The sequence below is a fragment of the Mixophyes fleayi genome, chromosome 6 (genome assembly GCF_038048845.1).
Source record: "Mixophyes fleayi isolate aMixFle1 chromosome 6, aMixFle1.hap1, whole genome shotgun sequence".
In the NCBI taxonomy this organism is placed as follows: domain Eukaryota; kingdom Metazoa; phylum Chordata; class Amphibia; order Anura; family Limnodynastidae; genus Mixophyes; species Mixophyes fleayi.
The window spans coordinates 209,792,400-209,815,208 of NC_134407.1; the positions used below are offsets into that span (position 1 = coordinate 209,792,400).

The following is a 22,809-nucleotide window of genomic DNA, read 5'->3' on the forward strand; positions in this document are numbered from 1 at the left end:
TTACAACCAAAATAGAATGGTAGTGGTCTGTTGGTATCTTAAGACAACAACAGTAGTCTTTAAAACACTAGCCAGATAAGCCCTATCCAGTCTTCATTCCATATTTCTTATAAGGTCTGACTCACAAATTGCATACCTCTTACTGGCAATTTCCGATCTTCCTCCCCTATTGCTTACTATAACATCAGAAAAAAAAAAGAAGTCAAATTGGCTCCACTGGTAAACATTAAACCCCTTTTGGTTGACATGACTATGCTTAAATGACCATTAAAGTCTTTTGTCAGCAACAACATAATGAGGGTGACAAGGGCTCAACCTAGGATGCACCTAAATAATTCCTTAAATTATGTTTCTGGTCATATATGGGGTCAAGAAAAAGTTTGTGAACCCTGTGAACCTGGATTTCTGCATAAATTGGTCATAAAATACGATCTGACCTTCACCTGTACACACTACAGAAAATTTCTCCCGATGCAAGATCTTTAACGATTTTAACAACAACTGAAAGTCCCGATCAGCATGCTGATTCAGGAGTACACACTTACAAGATTTACCGTCAGATCTGTGCTCTTCATCTGTCATAACCCTCTGCTGAAAAGATCATGACCCTGTAAACTCTATGGAGATCTGCCTACACTGCTGGCCTTGCACACACACTTCAGAACTTGGCCAACATCGTTCCATCTTTCGTAGTGATTTTTAGTAAGTTTATAGAATCAAACAATACGAGGTGCTTTGGTACGATTAAACATGATCATGCGAGCATACACACACTTGTGCGATATTAGACCTAACAGTCGTTCATTGTGTAAACGGCACGATAATCGGGTGAAAAAACTGTAGTGTGTACTCAGCTTTAGTCACAAGACTAGACAAACTAGTAACACACAAATTAAATCTTTTAATGTCTTTATTGAACGCACAGTGATAAACTTTTGAATTCATTTGTATGTCAATGAGAGGAAGAGGTTCACTGAGGCAGTCCCAAACCATGATGCTCCCTCCATCAAACTTCTCACTTGGGATGAGATTTTGATGCTGGTGTGCTGTGCCTTTTCCTCCACACAGTGTTGTGTGTTCCTTCAAAACAATTCAACTTTTATTTAATCTGTCCACAGAACATTTTGCCGGTAGTGTTCTGGAATATCCAGACGCTCTTTAGTGATTTTTGGCCAGGGTTTTGATTGTGGGGTTTTTTTTGGGGACAGAAGTAACATCTTCCATGGTGTCCTCCCAAGAACATCAGTCCTGTTCAGTGTTTTACGCATACCAGACTAGATATGTTTGCAGATATTTATGTAAATCTATCTGACACTCTAGAATTGTTCTTAACCACTTTGAGGATTCTGCGCTGTGCTTTTGCAGTCTTACTGTGGACAGATAAACATGAAAGCTTTTAGAGATGTTTTTGAAACCCTTTCCAGCTTTATGCAAGTCAACAATTCTTAACCTCCAGTCTTCTGACTTAAAATTAAGAATTTGTTCAAGGCATGATTCACATCAGGCAATGCTTCCTGTGAATAGCAAACTCCAAACTTGTGAGTGGTTTTTATAGGGCAGGGCGAGATGCAGCGGCTCGTTGCTTGTTGGTGCCCCACGTCCCAACTGTAACCAGGGCAACATCTGGGACGCTCCTTTCACTCAACGTCTAGTCTCGGCATGAAAGCACAGCCGGGCACGTGCACAACATTAATTAACAGCCTCCTGGGGATTATTAGTGCTGGGATCAGCCCTGTTTTAGGATTGTTCACTAGTTCTATCTAAGGTAGGGAGTTCTTAAATAGCTGCCGTTTATAGCGTCCTGTGTGCTGCACATTTTCCTGACCTGCTCTGTTCCTGTGCAGATTTTGCTACTTAACCTGATTCTCCATTGTGACCCTTGGCTTTGTTTCCAGACTCTGCTTGCTCTCTGTTTTCTCTGACTTTTGCCTTTGTTATTGGTAATCCCTGCTGTCTGCCAGCCCTGACCCTTTGGCCTGTCCCCGACTACTCTGCCTGCTTCGGGCCCCTGACTCTGGCTTACTTCTGACTACCCACTGCAGTCTTGGCTACCGCCTCCTAATCCAGCTATGCTACGGCCGCCATAGGTAAACGTTTACTATGCAAGAGCTTAAGACCTGAGGACATTTAAGTACCTGAGAGCACATAAAGATCTATGGGAGGGGCGCCTGCTAAAGGTGAAGACCTCTTACCATCTGTTCTAAAAGTTTATTTTGGTAGCTGTTAGCCCTAACACAGGGCAACTCTAACCAACACCTAAAATCTTCTCTCGTTGATTGGACTCCAGGTTAGTAAACTCCGGAGGCAAAAGAACTAGGGGTTTACATACTTTTTCCAACCTATACTTTAAATCTTAAACATATGTATTCAATGGCCCAGCCCCACTGCGTGCCCAAGCTCAGAATATTTCAGCTCTCTTCCTATGAACAGGGTTGGGTAGACCAAATTCTATTCTATTGTTCTATTATTTTTATCATTATTAGATAGGATAATAAATGATTCAACGGTCTAGCTGGCCGCAGGTCACCAGGGCTTCCAGGTTTGGCCTCATCATCCATCTGCCCCTCCCACCCTTAACTATTGCCTACACCTATATAGTATTGTATGCCTTATTCAAGTTGCTTATCTGCTCTCGGCTGGTATCATACATTCACCTTGGTACAATATGCATTTGCTCCTTCCAATGGTGTAATTTCCTTATTTACCTTTCGTTGTAACGTTCATGCGATATATTTGTGTATAACATACCAAAAATTATAAATGAACTTTAAAAAAAATAAAATAAAAATAAATATGTATTCAATATGTACCAGTAAAGTACTGTAATCTATGTGTTATTAGGTTGAGCAGGTTGTGTTTGTCTATTTTTGTGACTTAGATGAAGAGCAGATCACATATTATGACCAGTTTATGCAGAAATACAGGTAATTCCAAAGGGTCCACATCATTCATATACAATGGCAAGAAAAAGTATTAAACTGTTTACTTGGGAAACTGAGGATCAACTCATATCCTTATGCACTAAAGCATAAGCAGCTACAACAAATAGAAACAATTCAAAGATAACATATACACTATTACAGGAAAATGCCTAGTGCTGAGTTTGGCAATCAATCCAATAAACAGTTAGACCCACTTTGTTCCCTAACTATATATGTTGGCTGATATAACCTTTCCTTCTCCCACCAGAACAGATCAGGAGGAGGTTATCATAGATCTTGTTCTACATATAGTATCAGGTCCAGAAGGCCTGTAGGTTGACGTTTATATGACATATGTAGATCTCCTATCATTCCCGTTGCAATATATAAACTGCTTTTCCTAAAAAGAAAGAAAGATCACAAAACGCTTCACTGAGAATGCACAGTCTAGATTGAAAACCACACAGCTAATTTTGTCCAGTCAACAAAACCGCACTGAGGCACCAATATCACTAGTAATGTGCTACAATTGTTACCTGTGCTAGACGTAAAATGAAAGCTTTATGAACACTGGTGAAGGGTGGATTCTATAGTCCAAGATATTTAGATTGATGTGGGATCAAACCAACTTCGTCCCAAGGCAATCTACCTCAACAAATATATGAATGGCATTGGTCCATCTGCTAGTATCTTGCAACTGCAGTCAATAATGCCATTATCTCATTGGATGCAATTGGCAAGAGTCAAATTACGATAAACTGCACTTCAGGGACCTGAAGTTTGGCCATCTTTATGTACGTATGAATATGTGTTACCAAGTCTAACAGACCAACCTCTCAGGCTTGTCTGACACATCAACTGAAGTACAATCCTTTATTAGCCTATTTGGGAGGAAAAAATATTATAAAAACGAACTATGTTACTCTCTAGACTACATAGACTGGTGTTGGCTACCTGAAGGCAGTTAAAAGCCATTGTAGATGGTCAGACATCCAGCTCAGCTTCCACCACGGCAAAATATCTTGGTAGATCATACATTACATTTGTCTGGTGCAGAATAATGGTCTATACATTGAGTTACAGAACTGAGTAAATATAATGTTCTCAAATCCTTTACTCAATTACAGTGCCAGCTTGAAGTGGCCCAGATTGTTCTTTCATTATCTGCAGCAGAGACATAACCTAAAATTGTACATCAAGCATATATTACTCCACTAAATCTTTACAGGGCAGTTTAATTTCATCATCATACTCTAAGTGCTCTCAAACATAAGCTTATTTGTGATATATTCTTGGTCCTATCCACATAAAACTCAATTTTAGCTACAAGTGGAATTGTCTTGATCGGCCTTGATGTCTATACCCATTAATACAGACCCCAGGTTATGTCTGCTGGACTTAGTAGATGAAGGATAAAAAACCCTTTATTGGGGTATGTGCTTATAGTGGATTTAAGGATTACCAGTGGAGACACAGGCTCTAATAAGATATGCAACTGGAGATACCAGCAAAGATATTTAGTCACATAAGGGCTGTATCTGATTGAAGAATATCATGATTTAACTAACAGAAAATGAACAAATAACCCACACCAGGAAATGCCTCCATTCTCCAAAAGCAAGTTTAATATCCAGTCATTCTCTCTCCTACATTGTCCCTGAATGCTAATCTACTGCAGAAATATGTACAATGAAAAGAACTGTAATATCACCCCCAAAAATTCTGAAATAGCGGATACTCCCCATAATAAATTATTTTTATGTAATTAAAGCAAGCCTAGAAATTTACCAATATGAAATGGTCTTGTTCATGCATTTAGATAAAACAAAACTCTGTATTATTTTAAACATTAAATATACTGTGATCACACATGAATACAAACGTCTTTATTGGTGAGAGGTAAGACAGGGATGACTGTGGAGGCACAAAATTTTAGTCTGAGTCCTTTTTTTTTTCTAAATCAGTTTTGGCAATACCCATTCAGTGTTAATATCCAAGTGGGTGACATAGTGTTTTGGTGTTGGGGAGTGAAATGGATAGAGCTGCAGATATTTCTATGTAAGATCACTCATGAGTGAGTGATCATGCTCTAATGAAATCTGACATACTAGCTAGCATTAGAGGACTAGTACAGGTGATGGCTTATTTGCTGGGTAATCTACATCGGGTCACCTCTTTCATGGAGACAGTACTTAGTGAGACAGTACTTGGTGGTTTATGCAGCAACCCCAATGTAAAATCTCCACTTCATACAAACCATATCCCTCTGCGGGATGAATTGAACAGCAAACAGCCAAATACTAAAACTGGACGCTGTCTGTGACAACACAGCTCCGGTTTAGTGAGGGGGGAAATGAAATCACCCGCCGTGTGTACAGGACGTAGATTGATGCCCTGTGGCGCTAATGCCCAGCACAATAGGATGTAGACCTACAATAGGCGGATACCAAGGTGTTAAGATTCATCTTGACTGTGACCTGATACAGCTGCCCGGATAAGTCATGAAATGTATTCTTCACAATAATTAAGACCTTCCTATAAGGGAACACAGCTAATAGTAGCATGAGAAATGCTCTGGAATTCCTGCAATTGGGGGGAAGGGGGCTCAGGCATAGTGTTGTTATCTGGGTGAGTGGCTATAACCAAACTTTGCCCATGTCTCTTAAAATATAAGCATAGAAAAAACATTTTTGGGGAGTAGAGCCAACCTTAGACCACTGCTACCTAAATATCTCTAAATAAGTCCAATGTAAAACAAGTCATGCCATATCAAATAAATAGATATAGTAAAGAGTAATCAAAGTGGTCAAGGTTATTCAAAGTCAAATTCCTATAAGGAGATGTGGTGAATGTAGCATTTTTGGCTCCAGAAGATGATTATTCTGCATCAAACGTGCTCCCAGTAGAAATATCAAAATACCAAAGGCACAGAACACAGAGGAGGAGAGGAGGACAGCTGGAGTCCACTAGGGACTGATGACTTCCTACACCTCCACTGGACACATCTCTTGTCTGGTAACACACAGTGACATGATGTGAGGAGGAGAACAGGAGTCTAATAGGGGCTGATGTCTCCTGATGTATGAGAAACACCAGAGAGTGTGTGGAGGAGACTGGTCAGATCTCTTGTCTGGTAACACACAGTGACATGATGTGAGGAGGAGAACAGGGGTCTAATAGGAGCTGATGTCTCCTGATGTATGAGATACACCACAGAGTGTGGAGGAGACTGGTCAGATCTCTTGTCTGGTAACACACAGTGACATGATGTGAGGCGGAGAACAGGGGTCTAATAGAGGTCGATGGCTCCTGAGTTTTCTAGTGACAGGAGGGTATAGAATAAGAGACTGTCGTAGTGACTCAACTAGAAAAATATGTGAATATATTCTGTATTTAGACATTATTACTCACCTGTGTTGATATCTGTAGGAATTACCACCTCTTCAATATTCAGATCTGCATCCTCTTCTCTATCAATCTCTGCACCAATATCAACTACCACAATATTCAAATTTTCTTCCTAAATATTTCACAAAATAATACAATGAATAAACCAAACTAACCTGACTAAAGTTTAATTTTACAAACAATGATTGTAATAATTATGCAGCAAGGGAAACTATGGTGCAATAATACAACTGATTTTAATTGTGAAGGTGACCCTCAAAAACCAATAAAGGGATATTCAGTCCATTTCCTGTTGTCCCATTTTTGAGGAAAAACATTTTTAAAAGAAAGGAAAAGAAAAGTTGAGTAGCCAAATTAAATTAAATTTGACTGTTCCCCTCTCGGGTTGAGCAGCCGGATCACTTCTGTAAGCCTTTAGGTACTGTGTCTATAGTATTGCTCTTGTATTGTAGGTGAACCTCCATCAGAGTATAAATCAATTTGTGACAGACCACTTGATTATTCAGAATAGCACAGCACATTAAACGGAGAGTAAAGCCGTTTCCATGGCAACGGAATACTTGCTTTAAACATATTTAAACTTTAAATGAAGCTCTAGCCTTCTACAGTGTCTTAATTCCTGAGCAGAAGGAGCCTTTCTTACTGTTATATCAGCTACCAGCTGGAAATAGATAGTAATTTGGTATATCATGGAAAAACATCAGTTTGGGCAACAAAAGACAAAGCAATATATCTAATTCATACTATAACTTAGAATTTCTTTGTTCTGCTTAAACTATTAATATGGTTGGAAAGTTAGTTTTTCCACTAAAACAATAAAGTCATAATTCGGGGAGTCTGAAAGTTTCTTTTTCCACTGATTAAAACAAAGAATGTCACAACAATTTAATACACAAACTATTTCATTTGGACAAGGGGTAACTTTTCCTTTAGAAATTACTGAGCATATCACTGGTATTTTCATACAAAATTAAAAAGGACCAAACTCAATGCTATTGTCAATAATGTCCCATCTCAGCAAACTAATGAGATGCGGGGAAAAGAAGGCAAGGTTATAGAAGAGATATATTCCTCATGAGCTGCCGATACCTTAATTTCTTTATCTGGTTTGATATCATCCTCTGAAAAATCATGTGAATATAGAGGGCTGGAACATCTCTCTGGTGTATTTCTGTTACTGGATCCATCTGTAGGTAACACACAAACAGGTAAGAGTTACTGATGAACAATGCACAGAGGTATTAACTAGCAATAAGCTTTAATCAGTCCAGTGCAAGTTAGACAATGAAGACAAATGCCCAATCCATTTGTGAGCACTTGTAATGTTAGTAAGTACATGTTCATATAAAGGATAGTGGAATCCAGTATCACATATGGCACATTATATTATATGTCTTACTTAGGCTCATTCCTCCATCCACAGGCAGATATTGAAAAGCAGAAATGACACAATGAGCTGTATTTATGTGGATCCGGCGCAAGATTACAATACAGCAGGATAGTTTGAAACCTGGATCTAAATTATGATAATAGGGTACATTACACACTCACACACTTCTGCTAACATTGTAACAAACTGGGAAGGAAAGTATGCCTGGACCTACCAGCCAGCTGGAGCTTTAATATTAGCATCCCTTATCTGGCTTCTACTTATATCAAAAGGTGAGAAATAAAGACAGTAGTGATGTGTGTGCAAGAGAATGTTAGAAATGAGGGTTAGAAGATGCAGGGAAGATAATAGAAGACAGAGTGGAATAAGGGAAGAGATTAGTAGAGAGAACAGAGGCCAAATGGGAGAGAGCAGGGATTAAGGGCCTGATTCATTAAGGATCTTAATTTAAGAGACTTCTTATTTAAGTCTCCTGGACAAAACCATGTTACAATGCAAGGGGTGCAAATTAGTATTCTGTTTTGCGCATTAGTTAAATACTGACTGTTTTTTCATGTAGCACACACATATCAACTTTAAATTTCAGTGTACAAATAAGTTATCAAGTATTTGTGTGCTACATGAAAAAACAGTCAGTATTTAACTTATGTGCAAAACAGAAATCTAATTTGCACCCCTTGCATTGTAACATGGTTTTGTCCAGGAGACTTAAATAAGAAGTTTCTTAAGTTAGGATCCTTAATGAATCAGGCCCTAAAATTTTGAGGAAGGGATTAAAAAGACAAGAGAGAAAAAATGAGAATGATAAGGAAGAGAAGCAGGAAATGAACAGAGCAGAGGTGAACACTATGATGTGAGGAGGAGAACAGGGGGTAAATGAATCAAGCTGAGAGTTTTCCAGCGGGTTTGAAAAGTGGAGATGTTGCCTATAGCAACCAATCAGATTCTAGCTGTCATTTTGTAGAATGTGCTAAATAAATGATAGCTAGAATCTGATTGGTTGCTATAGGCAACATCTCCACTTTTCAAACCCGCTGGAAAACTCTCAGCTTGATACATTTACCCCCAGGAGTCTAATAGGGGCTGATGGCTCCTGATGTATGAGAAACACCAGAGTCTGTGGAGGAGACTGGTCAGATCTCTTGTCTGGTAACACAGTGATATGATGTGAGGAGGAGAACAGGGGTCTAATAGGGGCTGATGTCTCCTGATGTATGAGAAACACCAGAGAGTGTGTGGAGGAGACTGGTCAGATCTCTTGTCTGGTAACACACAGTGATATGATGTGAGGAGGAGAACAGGAGTCTAATAGGGGCTGATGTCTCCTGATGTATGAGATACACCAGAGTGTGTGGAGGAGACTGGTCAGATCTCTTGTCTGGTAACACACAGTGACATGATGTGAGGAGGAGGAGAACAGGGGTCTAATAGGGGCTGATGGCTACTGATGTATGAGAAACACCAGAGTGTGGGAGGAGACTGGTCAGATCTCTTGTCTGGTAACACACAGTGACATGATGTGAGGAGGAGAACAGGAGTCTAATAGGGGCTGATGTCTCCTGATGTATGAGAAACACCAGAGAGTGTGTGGAGGAGACTGGTCAGATCTCTTGTCTGGTAACACACAGTGACATGATGTGAGGAGGAGAACAGGAGTCTAATAGGGGCTGATGTCTCCTGATGTATGAGAAACACCAGAGTGTGTGGAGGAGACTGGTCAGATCTCTTGTCTGGTAACACAGTGACATGATGTGAGGAGGAGAACAGGAGTCTAATAGGGGCTGATGGCTACTGATGTATGAGAAACACCAGAGTGTGGGAGGAGACTGGTCAGATCTCTTGTCTGGTAACACACAGTGACATGATGTGAGGAGGAGAACAGGGGTCTAATAGGGGCTGATGTCTCCTGATGTATGAGAAACACCAGAGAGTGTGTGGAGGAGACTGGTCAGATCTCTTGTCTGGTAACACACAGTGACATGATGTGAGGAGGAGAACAGGAGTCTAATAGGGGCTGATGTCTCCTGATGTATGAGAAACACCAGAGAGTGTGTGGAGGAGACTGGACACATCTCTTGTCTGGTAACACACAGTGACATGATGTGAGGAGGAGAACAGGAGTCTAATAGGGGCTGATGGCTACTGATGTATGAGAAACACCAGAGTGTGGGAGGAGACTGGTCAGATCTCTTGTCTGGTAACACAGTGACATGATGTGAGGAGGAGAACAGGAGTCTAATAGGGGCTGATGTCTCCTGATGTATGAGATACACCAGAGTGTGTGTGGGAGGAGACTGGTCAGATCTCTTGTCTGGTAACACAGTGACATGATGTGAGGAGGAGAACATGAGTCTAATAGGGGTGATGTCTCCTGATGTATGAGAAACACCACAGAGTGTGTGGAGGAGACTGGTCAGATCTCTTGTCTGGTAACACACAGTGACATGATGTGAGGAGGAGAACAGGAGTCTAATAGGGGCTGATGGCTCCTGATGTATGAGAAACACCAGAGAGTGTGTGGAGGAGACTGGTCAGATCTCTTGTCTGGTAACACACAGTGACATGATGTGAGGAGGAGAACAGGAGTCTAATAGGGGTGATGTCTCCTGATGTATGAGAAACACCAGAGAGTGTGTGGAGGAGACTGGTCAGATCTCTTGTCTGGTAACACAGTGACATGATGTGAGGAGGAGAACAGGAGTCTAATAGGGGTGATGTCTCCTGATGTATGAGAAACACCAGAGAGTGTGGAGGAGACTGGTCAGATCTCTTGTCTGGTAACACACAGTGATATGATGTGAGGAGGAGAACAGGGGTCTAATAGGGGCTGATGTCTCCTGATGTATGAGAAACACCAGAGAGTGTGTGGAGGAGACTGGTCAGATCTCTTGTCTGGTAACACAGTGACATGATGTGAGGAGGAGAACAGGAGTCTAATAGGGGTGATGTCTCCTGATGTATGAGAAACACCAGAGAGTGTGTGGAGGAGACTGGTCAGATCTCTTGTCTGGTAACACAGTGACATGATGTGAGGAGGAGAACAGGAGTCTAATAGGGGTGATGTCTCCTGATGTATGAGAAACACCAGAGAGTGTGGAGGAGACTGGTCAGATCTCTTGTCTGGTAACACACAGTGATATGATGTGAGGAGGAGAACAGGGGTCTAATAGGGGCTGATGGCTCCTGATGTATGAGATACACCAGAGAGTGTGTGGAGGAGACTGGTCAGATCTCTTGTCTGGTAACACACAGTGACATGATGTGAGGAGGAGAACAGGGGTCTAATAGGGGCTGATGTCTCCTTATGTATGAGAAACACCAGAGAGTGTGTGGAGGAGACTGGTCAGATCTCTTGTCTGGTAACACGTAGTGACATGATGTGAGGAGGAGAACAGGAGTCTAATAGGGGTGATGTCTCCTGATGTATGAGAAACACCAGAGTGTGTGGAGGAGACTGGTCAGATCTCTTGTCTGGTAACACACAGTGACATGATGTGAGGAGGAGAACAGGGGTCTAATAGGGGCTGATGTCTCCTGATGTATGAGAAACACCAGAGAGTGTGTGGAGGAGACTGGTCAGATCTCTTGTCTGGTAACACACAGTGACATGATGTGAGGAGGAGAACAGGAGTCTAATAGGGGTGATGTCTCCTGATGTATGAGAAACACCAGAGTGTGTGGAGGAGACTGGTCAGATCTCTTGTCTGGTAACACACAGTGATATGATGTGAGGAGGAGAACAGGGGTCTAATAGGGGCTGATGTCTCCTGATGTATGAGATACACCACAGAGTGTGTGGGAGGAGACTGGTCAGATCTCTTGTCTGGTAACACACAGTGACTAATAGGGGCTGATGGTCCCCGACTCTCCCCCTACTTGGCAGACATTTCCTCATTAGTCTTAGTGACAGAGGAGGGTGTAAAATAAGACACTGTTGTAGGGACAGAACAAAGAGAATATGTGAATCTTTCTGTATTTAATGATTACTCACATGCATCGATATCTGTAGGAAAGTCCTCCTCCTTAATTTTCACACATATCATTTCTTCCTCCTCAACTTTCACATCTGTCTCATCCTAAATACAAAACATAATGAAATTAAATAATCATAATAAACTATCACTAACATGATAGTTTAATAATAATAAAATACATTTTTTTTTAATAAATATTAAATCTTATATTAGAATAAATTAATTCCATTTACCTCAAGATCGTGTGGGGAGATATCCTGACCTTCCATTTGGCGTCAGGGTAAAACCAAGACTGTGGAATCCCAGGGCTAGAATTACAAATAAGAAAATTCGACATTAAAATCTATTGATATATACATGTTTTAAGTACACTAATGACTTTCAGCCAGTGTCCCAGTACACATGTGTGTGACACTATAAGGCTGGATGTATTACAGACTATATGGGTGACAAAGTGAAGCTTTTACTAGAGGAAAATGTGGAATGGGATCGTTACGTCAATTCTCCAATATAGTGATTCTTTTATTTTGGTGTTTTTTGGTTTTTTTTAAAATAAGTGTTTATTAACGGTCAAAAAAGAATTAACAATGCAAAAGGATACATGTTATATCAGACAAAATATATTCAGAACATTGGATGGTGAAGTAGAAGTCTCCGTGCTTCAGAGATAAAATAGCACAGAATCTATGAAATAAGGACCGGCATTTTTATATTTTTAGAAGAGAAGAAAGAAAAGTAAAGGACAAGGAAGAAAAAGAGGAAGATAAAAGAGAAGATGAGAGGTGGAGGAGGAGAGGGGGAGGAGCGAGGGAAAGCCCTCTTGAGCCGGGGGCAATGTGATGGGAGGGGAAAGGGTTACGTAAGTGTAGGGGGTATGATTATGTAAAGGGGGAGCGGTATTGGAAGTGAGACATCCAGGGGTCCTAGACCTTGTTAAAAGATTTGGCCGTATTTCGTATAATGCTAGTCATGTATTCCATCTTATACATATGCCAGATCCTATTAGTTACAGCGGAGAATGAAGGGGGGGCAGCCTGCTTCCAATCTAAGGCGATTTGACATGTGGCCGCTGAAATAATGTGACGAGCAAGTTTATTTTGGTGTCTAGTGGCCGAGGGGAACCCGAGGGGTAGAATGAAAAATTTGGGGTCGAAGGGTAAGGGGGTTTGAATTAGCATTTCTATCAAAGCTTTAATTTCGTGCCAGAAGGGAATCAGTTTCGGCAGTCCTACCATATATGTAAGAAAGAGCCCGCGCCAGAGCATAGACGCCAACATCTGTCAGAGGAGTCAGGCAGTATCTTTTATAGTCGAGTAGGAACATAGTACCACCGGTAGAGAAGTTTGTAAACATTTTCCTTTATTCGGACGCAGATTGAGCTGGAGGCGGCATTGTCCCGAATTTCCGACCACTCCTCATCATCAAGAGGAGAGCCCAGGTCATGTTCCCATGACATCTCATGAGGGTCTCGAGGAGGAGTAGAGGTCGCAATTAGTTCAGAGTAGATATTAATAATAAGACCTGACGTCGATGCCTGGCGCAGACACAATGTTTCAATTGTTGTGAGATGTCGAGAAGTAAGACGTGATTTGGAGAGGGTTTATTTTGGTGTTTTAAAGACTGTTCAGTGCTTGCCAAGTGTCAACAATTAACGTTGTCCACCCTATCTGCTGGTAATGGTTTTTTTATGGCGGTAACAACCTGAAAATCGCTTTCTCAATAGAATGATTTGTTTTCTTAAGAAGTCATTCCCACCATTCTAAACATGGTTAAAATTTTAGAATGCAGCATGCCCTGCTTTTAATAAGTTAAATGTGTGCTACCAGTGCAACAGAGTATATTGGCAAAAGCGCAGTGAATGGAGAGTGCATGGAAAACTAATTTAAATCACATGTTTTAATGCATTTTTACCATTTTGGTAAAAAAGTGCAGTGGAAACTGGGCCACAGAAACCTCCAACAGACCTTGTTCTGCAGGGTCGGAACACCTGAACCTTCCGTCGGGCAGAAACCACCACAACACATTTAGGAACCACTGATTTAAACAATATTTGTGGCACTGCCATGTAATAAATAACTGTGTTCCACCTAATTCACCATACTACTGAACGTCCATAGAACTTGCCAATAGCCGCTTCTTACGCAGGTTCCTGAGCCCTGGTACAATACACTGCAATCTACACCACAGGCAGGAAAAGTTGGCAGAGATTTCTTTCTGGATTTGAGCTATGTGATCTATGGCACATTTGTAATAGAGATGGAGCTAATCCTTCTAGAATCTTTTCACTATGCATTGGCTGCACACATCCCAGGGCACTGCAACTATTGACAGAGAATGCATTTAAGTCATGCCAATCTATGCCAGTAATCTTCTGGTAGAAGCGTGTCCCCTAGCACTAATCATCTGTAAAGTAAAGCAATTTGTGGACTATATTAAGCCCTTATTCTCATTGCAATTTTATATATCAGGGTCATTCCATGTTAAGTGATCCCAATGCAAATTACCTTACTAAGAACACCTTATTTAGTGTCATCTAGCTCATAGAAATTTCTTGCAGAGGTTCAAAAGAGTCAGGCATCAGTGTTGAGAACTAAACTGAGATTCCACGTCACAAAGGTTCAGAGGATCCGTTCTTCTGAGTCTGTATCCAAGAACACACTCGAAGCAGACACTAGTACTTTGAGTGTAGATAAAGTAAGAAGTTTGCTGAGACCGTCCTAAAAGAAGTCAAGGACCTGTGAAATATTTGCTTCAGTTGGATTGAATTTAGAGTCACACCTCTAAAAGTGACACTCGTCTTTAACTTTAGGCTTCACCACCACAGACTTCTACGTGGCTTCTGACAGGGCAATGTCATGATTCAGAGATGTCTGCTTGTGATCAAACTGTGTTCCATTTTAATATATCCCACATGTACCATCCTGCCCTACAGTGAAAGAAAACATTGCCATGAAGTCCATCTAAAGCTCTTCCTGGGGTCCGGTGTGTTCCCTCCTTGTCTGGTAACCCTATCTTTGGACAAGTCTTGCTTCGGTGTCATCTTCTCTTGTTCTCCCAACCTGGCTCCACGATAATCACCTGACAAATGCACATGACCGCTATTTAAAACCTCTTTCAAATATTCATTTAGTGCAGGCAGCCTCTGACCCTTCCCTTTGAACTATTTAAAGCGCCTGTGTCTGTAAATGGGTGCCAGATCTTCCATGTCAGAACAGATGCAAGCTCTTCTGTCCATTTGGCTCCAGTCATATCGTAATTCCTGAGCATTCCTAGGGGTAACTGTATTAAGTGCTGATTTCTGCAAGTTGCTGGAAATTGGCAAATTTAAAGAGGCGATGGCTTGTAAAGGCAAGTTTGCCTTTACAAGCCATCGCCTTGAAATGTTACCTTCCGCAAATCTAGTTATGTGGCATGTCAAATTGAAGTCTGTAAAATTCTGAAATCAGTTTATTTTTTTTCATTGAAGTCACAACCCTAGCCAGACAAAACTGTTTTATGCAGATCCTTGCAGCCAAAAAAATGTGGATTTCTACAACAATTTAAACAAAACTTACATGAGATAAAACAAAGTAATTCAAAAGTAATGAAAATTCGATCAGTTGATATGGAATGACCCATCTTGATATATTTGATGATTTGTTCTCAGCAACATAGTCGCAATAATTGTTTTCCCATGTACTCTGTGCAGTTTGATCAGTCAATCAAATGTTTAAGACAGTCACAGGACGGCTGCCCAATGAATGCCTCTGATGGAGTCTTATTATTATTATTATAATTATTTACAATAATTATTATCATTTTTAAGGTGCCACAGATTCCGTAGCGCTGGATACAGAAGCAAGTAACAAACAGATGAGGAAATACTCATAAGTAGCACAGATGAGTTTGAGTAATGCTATGGGGGCTCACACAGAGAGCAGCAAAAGACAAGACAGGACGTACGAGGGAGTCGGACAGTCGACAGATATGGGACAATAGGTAGGAAAGACCTTTGCAGCGTTATCATGAGGGAAAGCATCAGACGAAACTAACAGTTTCGCAATGCCGGCCTACGCCACCATCTCCCTATCTAGTCTATCGGCTGGAGTAGAAGCATGAAAATGACACTGTCAACTGAGTCAGCACAGCTGTACAGCCGAATATGAAGCAGTCTTCACTGTGGATAATCTACAGCACATTTATGGAGCTGTCGTAGTTCAGTTTGTGTCAGACAAATGTTCTTACCTATTCTTACAGAGCGTTATGTCACATTTACAGCGTTTCCTCACACGACTTCAGACAGTCCTCCGAAACCACCAACAGATTCATTGTTTGGGCCTCATTGGTGCCGTTTCTTCTCTTCTCTGACAACACAACATGTACAAAACTAAATGTTGCCATTTTCAAACATAAAACAGTTCTTATTCCTAGAGCAGTAATATAATGCAGTAAGACGCAATCAAACAATATATTTTTTCAACATATTACAACACTTCTGTGACAAATATACCCAAGTATATGTAACATTTAAATTTGCCCATTTTATTTTTAAATTACATTTGTGCATTAAATAGTGATATATATGTATCTAAATGCAGATAGTTGGGCATAATGTAAATATATGCAAAATAGCAAATTAGTGGCCTGAATGGAGTTGTCTATTTTGTTTATGTAAATATTAATTTATACATTACATAGCAACCAAACATAGCAGACTATGGCCAGCATGTAATTGCCATGTATGTTATCCAGCCCTAATGACAAGTATATTATACACAGCAGTGTCCAACACCGTATACTTAAATTTAGTTATTAATAAAAGAAATGGGGAGCTATTTGGGTGCTTACATAAGGCAGAAGATAAGAAATGAATGTAAGATAACTTCTGCAGTTGTTGTTAGTCTGCATACTGTATATATTAAGAGTGTATAACCCACGGTGCATTAAAGATCAATGTATACGATTAGACATTTTGTCGACAAGAGTGTTGCTCTCTCAAACACTTATTGGTTCATTTCCGTATGGGTTTGAATTAGTGTGGTAGCTTATTGTGCTTTGGGAACGACACTTTGTCAGTAAAAGCCAATTAATCAGTCCTGCCATAGGACTCTTGTACCCGAGTCTCTGGTATGGGTTGTGACTATTCTAGGCAGGAAGGGTAGCAACCAGAGTCCGTTCAGTACTTGTGACGAAACGAGTTTGATAATACCATAACCAGCCTGTTCCTCATTACTCACAAAATGTGGATTATAGCAAGTACTTTTTATAGCCCTTACTTATATTCCCCAGCTCATCAGAATACCACTGCAGTGTCTAATTACATGTTGATAAAGGGACATTGTAGCTCATTGTAAATATGTATATTGTGTATTGTATATTAATGATGTGGCAGTGAGGTTGTTATTCATTGTTCTTAAAGTGAAGCCGGGTGGGTTATGGGTAAAGATCAAGTGGTGCCCAGGATACAGGTCAGTGGGCTGGAGCTGCATTCATTCTCCCACCTCCTTCCTCTACAGGAAGCATGGAACAGCTGAGGACCCTGTGACATCACAAAGTAGTGTAAGGGGTTAATTTAAGGAGGGGCTGACTGCTACCCTATCTTTGGAGGTGGGGCAAGCCAATTAGTATCCATTGCTCTCCATAGTACTAGTCCAGACATTTTGTCTGCACCCTAGCACGAGGCATCTGTGAAAGAACATCTCCTCTCCACCCCCCCCCCCCCTCAAACCCACTGATCCAGGACCTACCAATGTTTAAAGAGAGAAAGACCCAGGGTTTTGCCGAGGGAGGGGAAAGCACTGTGCAAATTTGACCATAGATATAAGGAGCCACTCCAGGTGGGAATGGTGGTGTTCATTCTGGAATTTCATTCATGGAAGGTGCAAGCTCTGGTTGTGAGTTGTCGTTCTCTACCAGAGTCTACATATGCAACTGAGAGAGATCCATGGGTCATCAAGACAGCCAGATGACTGTAACTCCTTAAGCTAGTGGTGTAAGGGACAGATGATGTGGTGAACCTGCCTGCCATTTATTTACTGTGTGTACATAATAATCTAGCGATTGTTTATATTACAATAAATGTATTGCTTTACTTTCTAACTGCATTTGACTGAGTGACTATATGAAACCTAGAAGGTACTGGGTAGACTTCCCTGGAATAGTGAGGCACCCGTGGGTGGCCAGCCAGCGTGAAGTGGGTAGAATTGGGCCAGAAAATCCGGTATCTTCACAGTAGTACAGTAAATAAGTTATGTAATTGGGTTACCCACAGCCACTCATGAAGAAGAGCGGAATGACACATTACTGTGGACCCGACGTGTAGTCACTAATCCACAGAGCAGCAATTACAGCACACTGCTGAAGAGCTTGAAGGACTGCCTGTAATCTCTCATGAAGTGTCTCCTAATTTAAATTAATTGCCCGATCTACCCCTAAAGTTTGGTCACTTGCACAGATTTTACATGGCACCCAAGATTTGTCTGTCTTGTATACGTTCAGCTTCATTTGATTCATTGACAGTGGAACGTCCAGTGATTTATCTGCTTAACATTCCTCTGACAACTGGAGACATAGAAACCTCATAATTAAGCAAGATTGTTTCTGAATGTGATACAAGGTCAATATTAAAGTTTTCTCAATGGGCAGAGACGGGCCGATGCTGCAGCCTCCTGATACCAGAGAACAAAAGTTGTGACTCCTGCTCAGAACAACTAATTCAAGAGATAGCACATTACGTGACATTTATGTTATAACTGGATATGACAACTCATTCACTGCCACCAAACTGGACTAAAGACAATACATTCCAACATGACAATAGACCTACAGAAACTCATTTCCTTGGTTTGCCAAGGAGAATCATCTACACATCCTTATACCATCAGTTTCTTCTCCAACATAAGATTTCTCCATGGGTGAGGGGGTTTTAAACACTCTGTTGCCTGTTTATTTCCTTTTTCACATCCAAAAACACTACAGGATGTCAAAAATATGTTCAAATATTAACTTGAGTCTTGAACAAGAGGCTCTCTTGCCTCTCATTTTCGCCTGCCCAAATTATATATATATATATATATATATATATATATACACACATGCACACACTTGACCAACGTGGAGGAACATCTAAGGTGCATGACTGTAAAACCATGGTATTTTGGCAGCACGGTGGCTTAGTGGTTAGCACTTCTGCCTCTGCCTCTCAGCACTGGGATCATGAGTTTGATTCCCGACCATGATCTTATCTGTGTGGAGTTTGTATGTTCTCCCTGTGTTTGCGTGGGTTTCCTCCCACATTCCAAAAACATACTAGTAGGTTAATTGGCTGCTAACAAATTGGTGTGTGTGTGTGTGTGTGTGTGTGTGTGTGTGTGTGTGTGTGTGTGTGTGTGTCTGTATGTTAGGGGAATTTAGACTGTAAGCTCCAATGTGGACAGGGACTGATGTGAATGAGTTCTCTGTACAGCGCTGCGGAATTAGTGGCGCTATATAAATAAATGATGATGATGATTTTGCTCTGCACAGTCTGTGTGGTCCAGTGTGCAAGTGTGCGCCACACTGTGTGCCCACGCCATTGAGTATTGCAGGTGCATATCGGTGTAGGGTTCATTTTAATTACAGGAAAAAAGCAATAAAAGCAATTTCTCAAAGAGTTGCTCCATATTTAAATTTATGTGAAACATGCAAACCCAGAAATGTACCACAATAATGAAAGTGTGAGATCTCCCAAGTTCAGGGATACAGAGCATGGATTAGTACAAAATAACTATTCTACTATAAATACTTAAATGGTAACTGCACACAAAAAAGAATTTTAATATGTGCTTCCAACCCTTTTAAAATATTTGTCATTGGGAGTATTTAAATGTGAATGAGAGGAATAAGATCATCTCTACTCAGTATAATATGTATCATGTCCATTATATGAATGACAGAGATAAAATAACATTTAATGTGAATAATGGATATGAAATAACCTCTACTCCCCACAGTATGGACTTAGGGTACATTAAGGACACAATATCAGCACTTACTGGAGAAGCTCCTACGCCCTTGTGCTCTGTATATCGGAGAGGAAGTTGTCTTTATGGCAGAGGCTGGATCCCCTCTGACGTCAGCGGGTCACGTGACTGCCGCGGTCACATGGTGCACAGAGAGGCGGCAGCAGCAGCAGCAGCGGTGTGATCCGTCCTGGGCAGCTGCTGACATCAAGTGTACATTAACTAATGGGAGCGCTGGTTAGCTGGGGGAATGTGCGGGGAGCGTTGGGGGTATGTGATGGGAACACTGGTGTGCAAGGGGGGCACGTGAGGGGAATGCTGGTGTCCTGGGGGAACATGTGAGGGGAACGCTGGTAAACTGGGGGGTGCATGTGCAGGAATGCTGGTGTGCAGGAGGGGCACGTGAGGGGAACGCTGGTGTGCAGGGGGGCACGTGAGGGGAACACTGGTGTCCTGGGGGAACATGTGAGGGGAACGCTGGTAAACTGGGGGGGTGCATGTGCAGGAATGCTGGTGTGCAGGAGGGGCACGTGAGGGGAACGCTGGTGTGCAGGGGGGCACGTGAGGGGAACACTGGTGTGCTGGGGGAACATGTGAGGGGAACGCTGGTAAACTGGGGGGTGCATGTGCAGGAATGCTGGTGTGCAGGAGGGGCACGTGAGGGGAACGCTGGTGTGCAGGGGGGGGGGCACGTGAGGGGGATGTTGGTAAACTAGGGGAGGGGCATGTGCAGGGGGGGCACATGAGGGGAACCCTGGTGTGCTGGGGAAATGTGAGGGTAATGCTGGCATGCAGGGGGGCATGCAAGGGTAACGCTGGCTTGCACGGTGTGCACACGAGGGTAACGCTGGCGTGCAGGGGGGGCACGCGAGGGTAACACTGGCGTGCAGGGGGGGCACGCGAGGGTAACGCTGGCGTGGCACGTGAGGGTACTACTGGCGTGCAAGGGGGGCACGTGAGGAGAACGCTGGCGTAAATATCTAAAATGCAATTTTGAACAAGCCATTGTTGTTTTATCTGAGCTATTCACATAATGCTTTCGACCTGAAGTGATCATTTTACATAATCCCAATTAGCTAGCCAGCACCTATGTATTTCATATGATGTCTTGTATTAGAGATCCATTGGCAATAATAATCTAATGTAAATTTGCTGTTATGTTTAGCTAGCAATAATTTACTTTTTTTTAATCTATCATAAAAAACAATTCTTAGTTCAATATTAATATAATAAAATACCAGCTGCTAATTAATTGTGGGTTTAGACTGCATATTTGCACCATATTAGTAAATGATCACTATGTTGTTCTATGGTAGCTTAAACCATAATGCACTAATTCTGGCCAACTTATTCCTTTGGCTGTATAACCTTTGCTCCTTTAAAAATGCAAACATTTTACTCTGCAAACCTATCCTTTTTGGTGGAAATCTAGGTCACCCGCTCAAATCAAGGTGCACAGTGGGTTCAAACCTGATTGTACACTGCACATCGCATGAAAGTTACACCCAGTATATATGAAGGCACTGCTAGGTATGGTGAGTATGCGGGTACAATAAGTGTGTGGGCACTGCTGGAAACAGTGTTGAGGGCATGGCTCGGCACGATATAGGTGCGCTGGGATCTTTTGTATGTGTACACCTGGAAGTAAGGTTTGGCAGATTCACCATTCCTGACAATGATTTTTGTGACTTCATATTATTCGAATTTATACAACTCGAATTCGATCTAATTTTAAAAAAAAAAATTAAATTAACATCAGATCTTGCAAATTGTTAAGAGCCATGCACATTTTTTCAGAAAACATATTTTGAAAAAGTTAGTCATATGTAGAAGAGGCATGTTAGGTACAAGCTGTCTAGCAGGGGCATGTTAGTAAATGCTGACTTAGATTGGTCGAATCTGTAGGTCACAGGATGTGCTGCAGGTAAATAGGCGTCAAAGCAGGATCTTGAAGCAGTGATACACTTATTAGTTCAAGTAGCCCTTATAAGGACAGTAACATGCCAGTTTGTGGTACAAGTGATCCTTCAAGAGTTACAGATGGAACAATGATACTACATTACATGGTCAAAACAGTGTGCTTTTTATACAGATTTACATAGATATCCTGGCAGTAGGTAATCCAGCCTCCTGCCCCTCGAACCAATCCAGGTGCTTCATGCAGGCTGTACATAAATCAGCCTGGAGTGGAGTAACACTTTTTTACATTGCTGCTATCGGCACCACTATGTCTGAAGTTTTACTTGAATGTTTACAATCAGGATACAACATTTTCTCTAATATTGCTTTTAACACAATTTAAATTGCAAAATTCACATTAATCTGTGATCACTTACATCCTGAGTCTTAAACATCGGAATTCTACCAGCAAGTCTAATTATCATTTTCTTTCAGACTCAACAGACATGTTGGTCACGTAGCGATGAAAAGGTCTAATTAACATAAGATTACCTGTCTCTAGACAGTTGCAAAAAACATATCCCTTCCACACATATGCCTACTTGGGATTTCCTCTTGAAAAGTTACAAAACCCAAACATGACATACTGTCTCAGAAATCAATACATTTCCATACAAAACAGATACCGGTATAAAAAGATAAGTCTATTTGAAATTATATAAATTGGTGCCTGTGCCACTAATTGAAATAAATTTCTACAATAAATTATTTCTACATGATACAGCCACACCGCTAATTATGGAAAAGGTATAGTGTTTAGCCTTTGGTGTGGTTGTACAACAGAGCATGGCTCCCTTTCTGCAGGCAAATATTTAAGTAGGATAAGCAGTAAACACATATGCTATGCAGTACATCCAGTAAAGTATAATTACAAATGTTCTATCTGCAACACCTGCGTACAGTAGATGTGTAAGAACACATTTTCCCTGTTGAAAACTATGTGTTCCATTGGCATAGGCAAGGCATCGTCCAGACTGGATAATCTCCTTACAGTTTGCTGTGGCCAGGCCAACTGCAGGAGATGCAATTAGCAGGCCATTGTTCATGCACAAGAGACCCCCCTGCTGAATAGTGAAATCACTATTAACTTGGCAAGAGCATTGTTTATGTAATTCGCTCCTCGCTTGGTGTCGTAGTTTCACAGCAGCTTTTTTTTGGAAAGTAAAAGAACCTTGGTT

General features: G+C 41.3%; 1 protein-coding gene across 1 annotated transcript in view; it reads right to left on the reverse strand.

The window, feature by feature from the left end:
* LOC142160610 (uncharacterized) overlaps nucleotides 1-19,793 on the reverse strand; it is a 48,420-nt gene extending 28,627 nt beyond the window's left edge. Inside the window, exons 1-6 of the mRNA XM_075215474.1 lie at nucleotides 19,706-19,793; nucleotides 15,918-16,036; nucleotides 11,927-12,001; nucleotides 11,711-11,795; nucleotides 7,419-7,516; nucleotides 6,333-6,441 (exon numbers count right to left, since the gene is read on the reverse strand). Coding sequence (XP_075071575.1) covers nucleotides 6,333-6,441; nucleotides 7,419-7,516; nucleotides 11,711-11,795; nucleotides 11,927-11,962 — 328 coding nt within the window. The 5' untranslated portion in view covers nucleotides 11,963-12,001; nucleotides 15,918-16,036; nucleotides 19,706-19,793. The remainder of the gene's footprint in view (nucleotides 1-6,332; nucleotides 6,442-7,418; nucleotides 7,517-11,710; nucleotides 11,796-11,926; nucleotides 12,002-15,917; nucleotides 16,037-19,705) is intronic.
* Between the last annotated feature and the right edge of the window lie 3,016 nt (nucleotides 19,794-22,809).